This window comes from the organism of the source record quoted next, unplaced genomic scaffold (assembly GCF_019419815.1).
Source record: "Pyrus x bretschneideri cultivar Hongxiangsu unplaced genomic scaffold, Pyrus_bretschneideri_v1 Contig35, whole genome shotgun sequence".
In the NCBI taxonomy this organism is placed as follows: domain Eukaryota; kingdom Viridiplantae; phylum Streptophyta; class Magnoliopsida; order Rosales; family Rosaceae; genus Pyrus; species Pyrus x bretschneideri.
The window spans coordinates 1,755,159-1,772,375 of record NW_025999668.1 but is presented as its reverse complement, the minus strand read 5'-3'; the positions used below and the strand labels follow the sequence as shown (position 1 = coordinate 1,772,375).

The 17,217-nt window shown below is 35.5% G+C and overlaps 1 protein-coding gene and 1 long non-coding RNA gene across 6 annotated transcripts; both read left to right on the top strand.

Moving 5' to 3' along the window:
* Positions 1 to 1,142: 1,142 nt before the first annotated feature.
* On the top strand, positions 1,143 to 11,794 carry LOC125480723 (E3 ubiquitin-protein ligase BRE1-like 1). 5 transcript variants are annotated; one of them, XM_048591793.1, is made up of 19 exons: positions 1,143 to 2,023; positions 3,250 to 3,411; positions 3,536 to 3,656; positions 4,250 to 4,477; positions 4,577 to 4,738; positions 5,219 to 5,406; positions 5,494 to 5,577; positions 5,741 to 5,860; positions 5,960 to 6,146; positions 6,236 to 6,396; positions 6,469 to 6,540; positions 7,672 to 7,748; positions 8,147 to 8,341; positions 9,447 to 9,519; positions 9,608 to 9,694; positions 9,875 to 10,012; positions 10,095 to 10,297; positions 10,376 to 10,541; positions 10,780 to 11,054. In XM_048591793.1, the coding sequence occupies exons 1-19, from the start codon at positions 1,913 to 1,915 to the stop codon at positions 10,804 to 10,806; spliced, it is 2,562 nt and encodes an 853-aa protein (XP_048447750.1). In that variant the 5' UTR covers positions 1,143 to 1,912; the 3' UTR covers positions 10,807 to 11,054. The 5 variants fall into 5 exon arrangements, with proteins under 5 accessions (XP_048447750.1, XP_048447747.1, XP_048447749.1 ...); XM_048591790.1 differs by lacking the exon at positions 10,780 to 11,054 and adding an exon at positions 11,084 to 11,794 and having other exon boundaries at positions 1,165 to 2,023; XM_048591792.1 differs by lacking the exon at positions 10,780 to 11,054 and adding an exon at positions 11,084 to 11,794 and having other exon boundaries at positions 1,167 to 2,023; positions 3,536 to 3,632.
* Positions 11,795 to 13,002: 1,208 nt separating this feature from the next.
* LOC108866619 lies at positions 13,003 to 13,381 on the top strand. Its single transcript, XR_007260994.1, has 2 exons — positions 13,003 to 13,044; positions 13,130 to 13,381. It is a non-coding gene; the product is annotated as an uncharacterized LOC108866619 (long non-coding RNA).
* Positions 13,382 to 17,217: the final 3,836 nt, after the last annotated feature.

Below are 17,217 nucleotides of genomic sequence, written 5' to 3'. Positions count from 1 at the left end.
TTTCGCTTACAATTGAAGATAAATACCACTAGACTGTAGTACTAAGTGGTCACTTGAAATGATTGAATGACCTTTTTCCAATGGGGCTTTAAGGGTAGAAGTGCTTAGGGTGGAGTTGATCAGAAGAGGATCTTCCCCGGATCCACTTTGTGAGGATCTTAGGGATCCCCACATCCTAGCCGTTCATCGTATATCGTGCAGCAAATTTTCGTCAGATACTATTTGTGTTTAATTTTAAATAAAAAAAAATCAAATGATTTCTGATTGTATGAGACACAATGAATTGCTAAGATGTAAGGATATTAGAATTCCCATAAAATGGATCTGGATGGAATCCAATTCCTAGTTGCTCAGTTTCATCACGTCGTCGTAGAGCGCTGGTGAAACTGATCAAATAATCCCCAGTGCTTACTGCACCACCTACAACCTCACGCCCAACCAATCACCCCTCACACTCTCAGGGGTGCGTTTGTTACACCGAACTAACTCGGACTGAACTAGCTTTAGAGACTAAGCTGGATTGGCTTAGACTAGACTAAGCTGGACTGATTTCGTGAAACGTTTGGTAGAGTGTCAGACTATAAGAAAAGAATAGTTAACAACTATAACTTTATATCATTAGATACACATTTAATAATATTTAGTTATTAACTCAATAATATTTTATTTTTTATTCAAGCTTTTTCTTTGTGTTTGTGTCTGGGACGCTCTCCTCTATTTGGACTTTCTCCTTGGGAGTTCATTCTTTTCTTCCTCGTTAGTGTCGTCCCCCAGCACTCATTTTTTTCCTGCAAAACAATATCCTTCAAAGGAATTTTTCCTGCAAAAACGTCCCTAAAGCTACTCTCTCCTCCGTCTCTCCATTTTTCTTTGTACCAAAGCTACTATCTCCCTTTCTTTATCCATTTCTCGGGAATTTTCTGGGAAAATACTTTTTTTTTTGGGAATTTTCTGGGAATTATTGGGAATAAGGAAGAATTTTTATATGGGGATTGTTGTTTTTGTTTTGAATTTTTTTTTTCTTTCAAATTTTGGTATTGAGATTTAGATAGTGGGTGGGCTGGGTTTCAGATCTGGGAAAGAGAGAAGCAGATAGATAGGCAAGGGAGAAAGACGCAAGTAGATGGGCAAGGGAGAGAGAAGTAGATAGATGGGCAAGGGAGAAAGAAGCAGATGAAGCAGATGAAGCAGAGCAAGGGAGAGAAGCGGACGAAGAGAAGCAGATGGAGTGAAGCAGCGAAGGTCTTAGCAATTTGATGCCTTTCGATGGAACCCGCTAAGACCGTCTAGCAACGTCCTTTATTGAGGCGAGTCCCGGCTAGTCCCACTAAAGGTTGTCCTGCTGCGTAACAAACACGGTATTGCTCTAAGTTTTAGTCCAGTCAAGTTCAATCCTACTTAGTGAGGGCAAACAAACGCCCCCAAAGAACCAATTCTCCCTTTGAAATCTTAAATACCCAAAACACCCTTCTACATTCACAGAATTCCACGCTGCCCGTCTACTTCTTAAATCTTCTTACAAAACCATATTATATTTTTGTTCTCTGTGTGTGTTGGGGGCTTCCAGTCTCAGCCGAGAACGAGAGAGATCAAATGGATCAAAATTTCTCAACAATCTTAAGATTAAGATATTAGGGTTTTGAGTTGGGTTGTGGAATTTGAATTAGGGCTGGAGAATTTGGGTATTGAGAGAGCAGAAAAGGAAAAGGAACTGTCTTATTTTTTGGGAAAATTTATTAGGGCTTTTTCCAGCTAGGGTTTGTGCTGGAGTTTTTAGGGTTTGATAGTGTGCCTGCCTAGCTGTTGTGTAAAAGGTGTTGATTGAATTGGCGCCGTTTTCGTTTTGTGGGGTTGTGTCTGATGTAATGTGGGTGGAAGTGTTTGCGGGGGGAGTTTCTTTCTAGGGTTTCCAATGGATAGCACAGGTGAGTCTGATCGAAAAAGGCATCACTTTAGCTCCATATCTCCCATGCCTGCTACTGCTAAGAAGCAGCCCGTTTTGCCCATTTACGAGGACAGAAAGGTTAGGTCTTCTGTGCTTGTATTTGCTTCTAGTTGCTCATATGTTTCTTCTTAGTTTGAATCGGAGGTTTCGTATTTGGATTATTTGTATTTGTTGTTTTGCTGATTGAGTTTGCCTGATGATTTGAACAATTCGTGGTCTAATAGTTGTTGAAGGTTTATGGTACACCATTGAAACTTATCAATTGGTTTTAGATTGTGAAATTTTGCTACTTTATCGGATTGAATTGTTTTGTTTATGAATAGGGTGGCACTTTACCGCTTAGTCTTCGCAGTTTTTCAGTCTCTGGTTTTTTGCCCCAACTATTTGCGGTGATTTTATGCATTTCAGTTATACCTAGAGTTTATGCAGTTAGGGATGGAAACTGTAGACAATACGGTTTGAGGCCTAGACAAAATTAACGAGTCAAGGTTGCTCTTATTGGCAAAATCTCGGGGATGTAACCCATTTATGTTAAGAATAGATCAATTGAGCTAGTGTCAAACACAATAGCAAGACTCTGAGCAAAGGACAAGCTTGGCTAGTATCATTTGAAGATTATTTTCCTTTTCGCTTCTTCTCTGTATTGAATGAACCCTTGTAAAGATTTTCTTGGTTTTACTAATATCTGAATTGGGTGCATCTTTATTTTGTTAAGGATATGGGAGAGATTATAGTTGATTTTAGTGGGTGGTTAATGAAATGTGTGTTGACTCGAAGACTATTCGATTGTTAATTAGGTTGGCTTGATATAAAATCATCAAACACAGAATAGGGTAGCTTATACGACTGAATACATCCTCCTTTAAAGATGATGTGTGCACTCCATATGTTCTAACTTTTGTTTTCCTTGTCAATTATCATTTCTAAGTTAAAGTGGTTGGGCTATGATATATGATAGGGTTGGAGATAGAAGAAAATAAGTGAGAAGTTATATAGTACTTATTTGAAAATAATCTAAATTTCAGACATTTCTTTGAAATTCGTATGAAACATGAATGTCAAATTCCCTTCAAATCTATCCCCTTTTGGGGAAAAAGTTACCAAATGAGCCAAATGCTCTTGTCAAACAGCTATTCAAGTGATGTAAGATTTATGCATATCTTCCTTTCACTTCCCATATCAAAACTTATAGACATTTTTGCTGGCATACATACGATCACCTAGCTATATTACACACACACACACACACACACACACATGTAATCTTCTTGTTTTGAACTTATGTTGTATTTTTTGACTTGTAGCTTGACGTTAAACTCCTGCAATATCAAATTCAGAAGCTAACGCAGAACTTAGAAACTCAGAAGGTGGAGCACTCTATTCTTGAGAATAAATTTTTTCAAATGAAGGACAAACAAAAGGCATATGATTCCACATTAACAGTGGTCAATAAGTCTTGGGAAGAGGTAGGACACCCTGTGTTGATTGTTCTCTATTTCTTCTTGTCTGTTATGATCCTGTCTTCTTTGGTGTTATGGTTATGGTACTCTATATTGATTGTGGGAAATTGACCATTCTTTTTTACAATAGATGGTTAATGACTTGGAATCTTGTTCCATCCGTTTAAGAGGATCGAACAATCTGAAAGATGCTGAAGACATTTCCATCAGGGATGATGAGGATCAAAGTTATGTTCAATGCGGTGGTACTAGTTATGATGAAAAATCTTAGTTAATTCTGGCCTTAGCTTCATGAAGTTTGTGTGTGTTTATAATATATTAAACTTGGTAGTAGGTGCAAAAGTTCTGAGTTAACTAATGGGTTCTTTTCTTGATTGTTGCATATCGACATGGATACTTCATTTTAAGTTGATGTTTGAATTCTGTATACTGTTATTCTTTTCATCAGAAATTATGAAAATGTTCTTCATCCAGCTGTCCAATTTTTCTGTATGATGTTTTTGGGTTGGTTCATCTGTGCTCATCTTTAATATTTCTGTACCACCCTTTAGGCATCAACTGAAAGCCACAAGTTGATATGATTTTCATACACCTTCAATCTGTTTAATTTTTAAAGTACTAGATGGTTTTGCTTGCTCTATTGCTCATAGAAGTCCCCTGCTCCACTGAGTTTTTAGTTATTTACCATTGTATTTCTTCTTTTCATCTATATGTTGGAATTCGATGATATCCCGAGCTTGAGAATCTTTATGGGGATTTGAATGTATACCTTTTGACCTTGTAATAGTTCTATGATTGTTCAAATATACTTACTGAAAAGGCTGCCTTGTATTTTTTTTGTCAGATGGTGCTCCGTCTTCATTGCAGGATGCTTTTCTTGACCGCCTTTCACAAGCAGATGCGACTGAAAGTTCATGTTCATGTAAAAGTTTTAATCAGATGGAAGAAGATAGAGGGACTACCATTGAAAAGACTAGGAAAATTGTAGGTAATGTCATAGCTGCAATTGACAACCAGTGGCGTGTGAAGGATGCATTGCATGATGCACTTGTGAAAGTGCTTCCAGAAGATGGTGAGAGTTTAGATTAGATGTCTTTCAAACGTCATATGTTATGATCCAGTTCCTTTCAAACTTATTCCTCATACATCTGTATACTGCTTCTTTTGGTAGGCACAAGTAGGCGGAAGACATCAACTGACTTTAAAAATGAAGTTAAGAACTTGAGATTGGCCTTTATTGATATGTTTTTCGAGCATAGAACGTTGGCAAGGGAATTGCAAAGCGATTGTGACTTGGAAGCAAAACATAAAGCTGAGCTTAAACGTTTGAAATGTAAATTCTTACATCTGTTGTGTTATATAGCTTTTGATGAACCTTGTGAGATTATTTGCCAAATATTTTTGTAATATTTTCCCTTGTTTGCTCTATCTATCTTATATATATATTTTTTGGGTCAAGAAGGGGTAGGGTGGGCGGGTTATGCATTGATTATTAATGTTGTCCCTCATGGGTAGTCTCTCTTCAGGATTTAAGAGTCTAATAATCCATCTTGGTTGGTATCTTCTCCTCCCTACAATGAGGGTTTCTCTCTCTGAGCGTTTTGAATTGTGTATTTTCTTAAGCTGCAGAATTCTCCATCTTTCCTTGCACTTCTTTATTAATGTACATATGTTTCCCACAAATAAAATGTCGCTCAATCACCTGCCCTTAAGACAGTAGAAGGGAAGAATCTTTGGATGGTGGCAGATTTTCATGGTCTGATAGGCCAAGGGATGTTCTGAAAGTCGGTTATGTTTTCATTGTATTTTGAAGGGGAATTAGAAACCGCGGCTGGTGAATTAAAAGACATTGATCGTCAACTAGACACTCTTAAGCCACAGAAAAATGCTGCAAAAGGCACGGCTTTCCCTCTTCCAAATTTTGGGAACAAGCATGTGGATAGAGTCAGAGATAAGCAAAAAGATCTGCAAGATCTGGAGTCTAATCTCAAGGATCTAATGGTATTGTGATGGCTTCTCTCTCCTTGATTGACTACTGAAAACTTTTACTGGGTGGGGGTAAGCTTATCAACTGATTACATTCTGCAGGACCAAGCTTCATCTCGGCTAATGGACATCAAAGGCCTTCATGAAGAAAGGATAAAAATATTACAGAAGTTATCTAGTTTGCAGGTTATTTTACTGTGCTACTATTGTCATTTTCTGTGTCAATGCAAGTCTCTTCTCAAAAAAAAAAAAAATGTCAATGCAAGTCCAACTTTACTCTTCACTTCTTGCCATTTTTTTTAGTTCATATTCAGACATTTTACTAAAAGTGGGATAATTTTATTCACAGAACATGCTTAAAAATGTAGAGTGTATTTCTTCTTCCCAAGCTTATCTCTTGGTGAGAGATCAAATAGAAAAGTCAAAGTCAGAAGTCTTCGAGTGCCAGGGCTTATTTGAGAAACTACAGGTGGTAACTGGTCGGTAGTTTCAGTTGCACCTTTAACTGTAATTGTTTTTTTGAAAGTTTAGTGTCATAATGCTGATTGTTTCTTTTGCCTTGAAATAGGCTGAGAACGATAATCTTTTGTGGAAGGAGAGGGAACTTATTGTCAAGAGTGACATTGCTGAAGTTTTTCGAAGATCTTCTGCAGTTGTTGAATCTAGAATTTCTGATTTGGGGATAGAAATACAGAAACAGATTGAGGAAAGAAAATTGATTGAAGCCAAGCTGGAAGAGGCATCAAGAGAACCAGGTTTGAGGATATCTGATTCTTTTCTTTTAACTGAGGAAGACTTGCATTTGTTCACAGTATACATGCTGAAATTATGTTCTCTATTTCAGGAAGAAAAGAAATCATTAAAGAATTTAAATCCTTGGTTTCTTCATTTCCTGAGAAAATGGGTACCATGCAAGGTCAATTACGTAAATACAAAGAGGCTGCTTCTGACTTTCATTCTTTAAAGGCTGATGTGCAGTCTCTTTCCAGCATCCTTGATAGGAAGGTGGGTATTTCTATTATGCAGTGAGATTCTTGGTTGAATTGAAAGAGGTTAAACTCTTGCCTTTCTAAACAGGTGAAAGAGTGTGAGACTTTGTCTACCAGATCCAAAGATCAAGACACTGAGATACAAAAGTTGAATGCTGTGGTATGTGTTTCTTGATCCTGTGACTGAATTTATGTTCAGATGAGCATCAGGTGGAAGTCTTGACCTGGGATTTTTGTAAAGCTTTTTCATGTATAGGGAACACTTTTAGGTAGCCTATATTATTGAATAAAACAAAATGAGTTATCTCTGAGCAATTGTGTAGGATCTATCTCTATTTTCTTTTTGAATCCATTTGAAGATTTTTTTTTACGCTTTTGACTGTTAAGTTGAATATATCTAGATTGGTCTGCTGTTTGGAATAATTTTTTTGTTTGGATTATGGGCTTTCTGTGTTTTTAAAACGGAGTGCTCACGGCAGACTTCAATCTTATTTTGTAGTTTTCTTGTTTAGAAGTCCTGATTATAGAAATATGTACCTTCCACTTGTATCGAGAGAAAGTAATTTGAAAGTCGAATGGAATCATTTGGTGCCAATCCTCATCAAATTTGTTGGTTCTTTTATGTTATTTCTATTAGAAAGATGGAGACCTAGTTCTTCAATATATGAATGGCAGCATATGTCTGGAAAAACCCACCTTGTCATCCCAAAGAGAAAAGTTTAGCAATTATGAAAGGCAACATATTCTGTGGCCACCCTTTAAGAAAAAGGGTAGCAACTATAGGAAACTATTTCAATTGAAAGTTCTTCTATCCAAATAGAAAAGTCATGTATATATGCATACACAATTTTATTTTCCTGCTCCCCATTGAGTAGTTTATCCATGCTCACTGAGTACTACGACCAAAATCCGGAGACTAATAGTTGATAACTGTAATTTTTATATTCAATGGCTTATGGAAGATGATGAGAACACATATAATATAGTTATGTCTGGTAAACTTGTTGAGTTCCTAATGTATGGTTTAAATGAAATAAAAATAAAAGTTGAGGTGCTTGACATTTATCATGGTACAGGGGCTATAATCCTTCCGTTCAGAACATATTATAAACTTTGTTTCCTTAGCATGGACGCATATTTCCATGTTAGACAGCCACACGCATGAAGTAGTTGCATCTGTTCATAGTATTAAATATCAGTGGCTCTCAGATTATAAATTTGCTTTGTACTTTTTCGCTCTCATGTGATTTGTTTAGATCAATTTTTCATTTCCCTCATTTATTTGGTGTAGGTCCAAGATTTAAAGGAAAGTGACTCAGAGTTAAATCTGATTTTGGAAATGTATAGAAATGAGTTGACTGATTCAAGGTGAGGCGCATTTACTAGTTTTTGGTTATTTAGTTATTCACAACTTCAATTTTGTATATGGTGCAAAGGATGACACTTGAACCATCTACTCAGTGTTTCAAGGCTTTTTGAAATGTGCTTCTATTTTCTGGTTTAAATCGTTGCTGTTATCATTACAAATTTTGTAAAGTGTGCAGCAGGGGTTTAACTTAATTATTTACAAGTGAATTTTTGAGATCTCATGTTCTAGTTCACTCGCATAGTGCTGTCTTTAATTCAATAGTGTTATAACTCAACTGTATTAATTTAGTTCCATAAATTAATGTGATTATACAAAAACAGCTGATTTTCTTGTCATGTGTTGTTTTCGTTGTGCAAATGTAATATGTACTTTGTGTGTGGTTTTTTTCTATTCACAGGGATGTCTTGGAATCTAGAGATTCAGAATGCAGAGCATGGGCTCGTGTTGAAAGTTTGAAGTCCTCCCTTGATGAACGCAACTTGGAATTACGAGTTAAGACAGCAAATGAAGCTGAGGCCATTTCTCAACAAAGGCTAGCTGCTGCTGAGGCTGTGATTGCTGACTTGAGACAGAAATTTGAAGCTTACAAAAGGTTACACTATTTCTGATGCTGGCCAAAAAAGATAGTATGAATGAGGAGAGACACATTGAAACGGTATTCCACCTAAAAGATGTGTCAAAGAATACGAAATGCAGTTAAAAAAACACATAACCCTCTAGTCAAGAGAAATCGAAGAAAATGTTCACATTCAATAAGAAAGGGCACTCTTTAAGTCATTAGAAACCGAGCCCCAAAACAATTCCCAAAACTAATCATTTATTTATTTTTATTTCAATCTCCAAATTTATGCATAAACATCCTGGTATTTCTTTCTAGACAAACCATCCAGAACATTACCATTACACCAGTCCCATAAAACTCTCATCTTTTTTGTCTCCATTAAAAGAACAATGGTTCTCTTCTCTGTGAATAGCTATGGGCATTCATGATTAATTACCCTACTTCAAGCAAAAGGAGCATTGGGTTAATTACCCAATTTCAAAATAAAATAAAAATTTGGCTGAATGTCATGTTTTTGGTACAAGAGAAATGTTAGGATATTTGAAGGGTGTTTTTTTAATAATTTAACTAAGGTAACCTAAAACTTTGGTCTTATGGTTGGAATTTAACTGGTTGCATGGGTGAAGCATTCCACTCTCTATCTCTCTTCATTTTCTAAGATTTTGATTAACAAAATTCAATTTGAGAGCTCTTTCTCTCTTTAAGTTACTTTTCCTAATGACTCCCTTTAATTTTTATTTATTTATATATTTATTACTAGTGGAATCTCAACGAGCTAAATAAGGATTTAGTATGTTTGTTAAATGCCAAAATGATTCACTTTGAACCATCATACTTGATTTGAAACATAGGAATAATTGTTCATAATTCAATTCAGCCTTCATTCAAAAAATGATTGATTGTTGCAGCCCACTCATAGGATTAACAATTTTTTGCAGCTGTCCCACTTGTGTGACACTCCTTCATATGGGCTTAAAACCAGATTGTAACAGTTATCGAAACATGAAGGAATTATACATTATGTGTAGTTTTTTTATGGTAACGAATACACTATTGTTTAGGCTGCTCCTTGTTCTCCATTTGACATGACTATTACGTAGAGGAATTTTGATTTTTCCTTCTCTCGGCATATCAGGGATATTTTGAGACTTTCTGATATTTTGAAATCCAAAAATGAAGAAAATGGGGCATACTTATCTGAAATTGAGGTTAGTGCTCTTCATTATTATATGCAGATGAGATTTTTTTTCATTTGTCATCGGATGGTTCTGACATTTTATTTTGCTTTTTCTTCAGACTATTGGACAGTCGTATGATGATATGCAAACTCAAAACCAACATCTACTGCAGCAAATTACTGAGAGAGATGACTATAACATTAAGGTGATTGACTCACCATTTTCTTATGTCTGAAGTTTCTGAGGTGGTGTAGATTTTACATGCTGTAATACTGAAAGGAAAGAAGATAAACTCACAGGCATCAGTCCACATGCGGCATGCTAAATTGTTGAATGATTATAAATATGTTCTAATATTTGGTTTTATTTGTGGCTGTCCTTGCAGCTTGTTTTAGAGGGGGTAAGGGCAAGACAACAGCAGAATGCTGTACTCATGGACAAACGCAAAATGGAGAGGGAGATTCAACTAGGCAATCATTCTCTTAATTTCTACAACATGAAAGCAGCTCGAATTGAAGATCAGGTATATTTTAATCTTCTGTAAAACTTAAGTATAAATGCATGTGGAGTTAAGTTAAACTAATTGTTCGATTCTTCCTTTACAGTTGAAGATATGCAAAAATCATATTCAGAAAGTAGCAGAAGATAAGTTGCAAAAACAAATTACATTGGAAAATACTCGAAAGAGATTGTTAGAAGTCCGAAGGCAATCTCAGCAGTTATGGGAGGCATTAGATGCATCACAATCTAAAGTTGAAAAAAGTCACAATGGTCTGTCAGATCTGCAGTTGGAACTTGAGAAGGAAAGGTATGGTGGATGTTCTGCTCCCCTTCCTGCCAATCTTTTTATATTGATGGTGTCAACTCGTATTTTGTTATTCAATAGGTTTGAAAAGAGAAGAAAAGAGGAGGAATTGGAAGTTTTAAAAAGGAAGGCTTCACGGCTTCGAGCACAGACGGAGGGTTCATCAATTGTTGAAAAGCTTCAACAGGAACTTGGAGAATACAAGGAGATACTGAAGTGTGATGTCTGCCTTGACAGGACAAAACAGGTATTAGCTGAATCATCTTCTATTTATTCTTTATTTAGTGTTTTCATTTCAACAATTCTTAGATTTTTGGTGGTTAAAATGTCTAAATATCAATATTTGGAGCTGAAAATGTCCAAATATCAGATCCTAGTGAGGTTAATATGTGGAGCAACTAGGAAAATGTGAAGGTCGGTCTGACTTCAGGTTGAAATTTCATAATGGCATACAATAGAAAATTGATTTTCAAAAATTTCGGCAGAAAGTAAAGAATAAGGGCGTTGAATGATACATGAAGCATTGCAAACTGTGGATTTAATTTTAAGCAAAGGTAACTTGTACGAAAAATGTAACGCGTTAATTTTCATTTGTGGTTTTAAAATATTTTTGCTATTTATTTCCTCTTCCACTGTCCTATCTTTCGAAAGTGGAATGTTAAAATTCAGATGCTTATCAGTGGTCAGTCGGTCATAGAAATTTCATGTTAATATATATTCAACGTTGTCATCATTGTTATTTTGGTCTCTGGCACAGCACTTAGTTTATTTTCTTTATCTCAATGCTAGGTTGTCATTACAAAATGCTATCACTTGTTCTGCAACCCTTGTGTGAAAAAAGTACTTGAAACTCGACAGAGGAAGTGCCCGAGGTGTTTCATGAGCTTTGGGCCTAATGATGTAAAACCCGTATACATCTAAAAGGAGACAGATGAAACTTTTATGAGACTTTTTTGAGACCTGCATCGTGCATGCGAGACAGTGCAAATGATCCGAGACTTGAATTATAGATTCCTGCAGCTTCAAATGTAATTCTTATATTAGTAAAAATTAGAAAAGCCTTGTTTAGAAGAGTAGCTTGCCCTTCCCCTCATCGATCAGTACAAACAACCTTAGTTTTGGTGGTTCTGCTTCTAGGATGTTAATGACTCAGTTTTTCAGTGCAGTATAAACTCTTTTTGGTTTTGCCCCTTTTAACTTGTTGGAGCCCTAGAATCTTTCACCTTATCGTCGGATTGTGTTGGGGAATTGAAGTCCTCCTATTTGTACCGGTAGTCGGTGTTTATTTATACCCGAGGGTTTCGTTTCTGCTGAAAATAGATGCAGCTGTAATCCGAGCTCTCGGGCTGTACAGATTTTAGTTTAGGGAGGTCTCAAAAGTAGGCTTGTTTTTGCTGTTGAATTTGACATTTGCTAAAAGCAGTTGGTATGTAAATGTTGTTGAGGTTGATTATTCATTTGGCTATAAATGCAATGGCGGTCTTGGGTTTGTTCATTAAATTTTCTTATTGTTCATCATTTCTTCTTTGCATTTTCTTTTCCACTAGCCTCTCTGCGTGCGAGAGGCATTTTTGCATCACGGGCGCTACGCGCCCCAAAGATGTGTTGTTTTAGATATTCGTATATTTCTTAAGTGATTATTTTATAAAGTGGTTTGTGTCCATCACAACAATTTCTTATTATTTTCAATTTTTTATTATGTTCAATCATCTAACTTAGTCTTTTTGCACCTGCCCATTGTACCCAAAAATGAAATTTATGAATGGGATAGTTGATACAGTTAGAGGAGTGAGTACATAATTATGGGTGTGCCATTTTGGGTTGGGACTGAGATGTTCAACATTAAAGCATGGGCCAGGCTACGTAGTTCCAATTGCTTGAGTTGAAGAAAGGTTGGTGAGATAATGGTGTTACCGTACAATCATCCCATCATTCCAAAGTGATAATGGTGTTATCGCATGCCATATTGTCATATTGCTACATTTGTTGAATAATTTAGGAGCATATATTCCATCCAATTTGCACATATGTGAGTAATCTGTCATACATTTTTTACTATTTTTTCTTTAAAACAACAACGAAGATAAAATGGGAAAACATATACTATTTATAAATAAAAAAATATGAAAATATGACATGTAATTTGATTTCTAAATACATATTGACAACATTTAATGTCCTTAAATCAAAATGTTTCAGATTCATAAGTTTCCATCAAAGTTATAGGCTAGCTAGGGATGAACTCTTAATATATGAAGTAAAGCAAAATATGGACAACATGTACATATGTAAACATAGCGTTTACGTGTGAAATCAAAGCCATGCTTGCCACCCATTTGCTTGCACTTGATGCTTTAGATTTTCATGGTTAATCTGCAAACAATGATGATAAAATAAGAAGTCTAACTATAATGCACAATCCCAACTATAAAGATTGTAAGCAACTTAACCTAAATACCTTTAAGTTTGACAATTTTCTCATGGCAAGACTTTTACTCCAGTTACTTGTAGAATACTGAAAGATAAATATATTTGTCAAGTTTGAGGTAACAAATTGTAACCATATTTAAAAAATTAAATAATAAGAAATATTACCTTAAGTACAAGATTAAGGTAATATTTCTTATTATTTAATTTTTTAAATATGGTTACAATTTGTTACCTCAAACTTGACAAATATATTTATCTTTCAGTATTCTACAAGTAACTGGAGTAAAAGTCTTGCCATGAGAAAATTGTCAAACTTAAAGGTATTTAGGTTAAGTTGCTTACAATCTTTATAGTTGGGATTGTGCATTATAGTTAGACTTCTTATTTTATCATCATTGCTTGCAGATTAACCATGAAAATCTAAAGCATCAAGTGCAAGCAAATGGGTGGCAAGCATGGCTTTGATTTCACACGTAGGCGCTATGTTTACATATGTACATGTTGTCCATATTTTGCTTTGCTTCATATATTAGGAGTTCATCCCTAGCTAGCCTATAACTTTGATTGAAAACTTATGAATCTGAAACATTTTGATTTAAGGACATTAAATGTTGTCAATATGTATTTAGAAATCAAATTACATGTCATATTTTCATATTTTTTTATTTATAAATAGTATATGTTTTCCCATTTTATCTTCGTTGTTGTTTTAAAGAAAAAATAGTAAAAAATGTATGACAGATTACTCACATATGTGCAAATTGGATGTAATATATGCTCCTAAATTATTCAACAAATGTAGCAATATGGCATGCGATAACACCATTATCACTTTGGGATGATTGTACGGTAACACCATTATCTCACCAACTTTTCTTCAACTCAAGCAATTGGAACTACGTAGCTTGGCCCATGCTTTAATGTTGAACATCTCAGTCCCAACCCAAAATGGCACACCCATAATTATGTACTCACTCCTCTAACTGTATCAACTATCCCATTCATAAATTTCATTTTTGGGTACAATGGGCAGGTGCAAAAAGACTAAGTTAGATGATTGAACATAATAAAAAATTGAAAATAATAAGAAATTGAAAATAATAAGAAATTGTTGTGATGGACACAAACCACTTTATAAAATAATCACTTAAGAAATATACGAATATCTAAAACAACACATCTTTGGGGCGCGTAGCGCCTGTGATGCAAAAATGCCTCTCGCACGCACGTTAGTGCGTGCAGAGAGGCTAGTTTTCTTTTCCATGCACTTTTTTTGCACTTGGTATTTGATTGAATAAATCAATAGTGGTGCTATCCATACACCATTTTTATTTTTTACACATCTCTCAACTCTTGGCCGTCGGATCAAATGAATTGAAGAGGATCAAAGGATAAAAATTAACAAGGTTTGTGTGGATGGCACCACCCTAAATCAAAGGAGGTCATGGAAAAAGAGCAGTCCGGAATTTACTTTCAATCGAAAATTCATTTGGGGGTTTAGAACGATTAGCAGAGATTAATATCAACGGATTTTTTAACAGAGTTGAACGTCAAGGGCAACATTAATGACTAAAGCAAAAGAAATTGAGTTTGAAATATAAAAGATCAAACTGATGAGATGACAAAATTGAATAAAAAACCTTTCAAAACTATATAGTCTATATTGTGTGGTTTATAAGTTAAAGTCTTCAATTAAATGCAATGGATAGCGCATTACAAAACACAATTCACATTGTCAATAGATCCTCACGTAAATTCAGATTGCATTGCAAGCAAGGTTCTAGGCGGTAGCGCAAGTCCGGTGGCGGTTAGGGGTCTTGTGTTTAGGAGACGAGGTGAGGTCTAGACGTTGTTGTGTTATCTTCTATATGCTATCTATATGTATAAAGCCAAAAGGCAAAAACGGTGAAACATTCATAAATCCAAAATTGACCCTTTAATTACAGTTACAAGAAAAAGAAAAAATATAAAAAGAATAGGGATAGAATGGTAAAAACGTGGGATAGGAGAGAAAAAAGAGGAGACAAATTAGACGTGCAGAGAGTTGGAAACTGTATTTGAAACAGTTGTAGTAGTCCCACTCCAACCTCCCCACACCAACTTCCCCATCCTTGCGCTCCAACTTCTTCCCGTTCCTCCTCTACTCTCTCTCTATGGGTCTTACTCCTCCATACAAAAATCGAATCGTTGCCTAAAGTAACGGAGTCCACCCCATCGTCGCCAAATCCCATCATCTTCTCGAACCAGTAGTTATGTTGGAGAGACCTCGACGCTGCTGCGAAGGCACCGCAATGGGCGCCATCATCCTTTATTTCCAATCTGGTCTCGGAATCGGTAATCGCCAATTAATTTTTGAATTTTTCCTTGATAATTGTCAAATTAGCTCGAAATTGCCATACTCTTCAAATGTTGCACCTTTAGTTTCGAATTTTGATTCTTTTTTTTTTGCATAAAATGTGGTTTGGTCCGACGTTTTGCCGGTTGAAGTCGACGTTATCGGGTGACGAAGTGGCATTGCCGGTGGCGGCGGAGGAAGCATTCACTGGAGTTCTTGACAGTGGGAAAGGACAAATGAATGCAGTTGCGGAAGGGCTTAAGGAGTTTTCGAGAGATGACCTACTGAAGTTGATGGCAAACGGCGGTGTGTTGTAACGGATCATGGGCACTTTGGTATGTTCGATTCCTAATTTTGTTGTTCTGAAAATGAAAAATACCTACTTAAAAGTGTAAAATTCTATTGTCTATAAACACAAAAGATGTGCTTGATATTATAACGTGCCGTTGCCAATGAGATAAGATTTAGTTAAACACTCTCTGTTGAATCGATAATTTTAGCACGTTACAGGCTAGGAGACGTGGTCGACAGCCGCCTGTGCCAACTCAAGAACTCAAGACAAGCCTCCAAGTTTGCCTTCACACGCTTCCTCTCTTTTATTTGGAGCAACTGGAGATGGCGACCCAAAATAATAACTAGCCAAGGTATACTTCAGTTTTCCATTTAATTAATTGTCATTTGCAGAGAGATAAATAGAGCAGTTATATACTATGAGTATCAGATTTCTTTGTCTACATTGCGGGTAGTCAAATGGTTGAAACAGTTTGTTGTTAAATGGCTTTATTTGCATTTTACAACTCTCATTGGAATAATATTTGATTGAGTTAAAACTTTGATTTATGAATTTACACGTTTTCATTTGTTTCTCTGTCATATGGTTGGCATCATTTCAGTCCAATAACTCTCGAGATAGTTAAGTTGAGGAATTTAGCGTTGATGATTTCCTTTTTTTCCTGCTGTTTATAGGTGTGCCTGTCATTTTATTCATTTTTCATGTTAACTTTGTTCTACAAGCTTCCTGTGGCTTCAAGCATTGAAGTTATTCATTTAAAAAAATATATATATTTAGGTGTTTTGGAAAAGGTATTTTATGTGCATAAAGGCTATTAAGCTTAACAAATTGTACCCTCTTGCTAGCTTCATCAGCTTATGTTTGTGAGGCAAAAATGAGATGACTTGGTTGTTTAATCAAGTTAATATTTTGATTAAAACAATCCATTGTTGCTGCCTGCTTATTAACTATTAATTAATTGAATTTGGTTTTCTCAAGATTCAGGATTATGTTTACTTTGCGGCGAATTAGAGAAGTTTGATCGACAATGAGGCAACGTGGGATGCTATTAAATTTTAGCTATGGCCTCACTTTTGAATGCTTTCTCTTAATTTCTTTTTTGTAGAACAACATTGTTAATTGTCTTCATATGTTCAGATTGATTTCTTCTGCTTTCTGTTACACCATATGTTCAATAACAATGATGTAGCCAGGTTTGCTATGCAAATGTGTTTTTTTGTTACACCATGGGTTCAAACATGAAGTTTAAGACACATTACATTTAAATCTGACGGTGCAAACGTTTATTCACACAATAAAACCCGTAAAACTCGCAGTTAATATGTTTGTCTTTATCCATGTCTGCTTTCTCTTCATATTAATTCTATTTGTTTCTGCTTAGATAATTTTGTGTATTGCCTATCCCAAATATTTAGCCTATGTAGTTGCCTGTGAATTTCATTCAACTCATGTGAAAAACATAAAATAAAATGTCCATGAAGTGGCAAGTGGGCCTTTACCACAGTGGTGGAAAAGAGTAAAGCTCTTGCATGATGGTTTGTGGTCGAATCTCATCGGTGGTTAATCTAACAAAATCTATTGTTTAATTTAAACAGAAAAAAAAAAAGTGTTAATGAAGTGCTATTCTCCATTGATTCCCAAATGTTCTTTTTCTTTCATATTCTATTCTAATGTGCATCTTCTGGAAAAAAATTGATCAAAAGAAAAAATAATTTATATTGAATTCTGTTTTTCTTGATCGATTGCGTATGCACTGTTTATTGAGTTTTAATGAATTTTCTTTCAATCTTTGTATTTAAAATGGTGAATGACAACCACATGCCAGTTGCCAAACGCACAAAAAATAAAACAAATAAGATATAAAAG

Excerpts from the sequence above, each read along its gene's own strand:
- LOC125480723 (XM_048591790.1), top strand. The coding sequence starts at position 1,913 with ATGGATAGCACAGGTGAGTCTGATCGAAAAAGGCATCACTTTAGCTCC. Across the intron at positions 3,657-4,249 it reads TGTTCAATGCGGTGGTACTA|ATGGTGCTCCGTCTTCATTG; the intron begins GTTATGATGAAA and ends TTTTTTTGTCAG. Across the intron at positions 9,520-9,607 it reads CATACTTATCTGAAATTGAG|ACTATTGGACAGTCGTATGA; the intron begins GTTAGTGCTCTT and ends CTTTTTCTTCAG.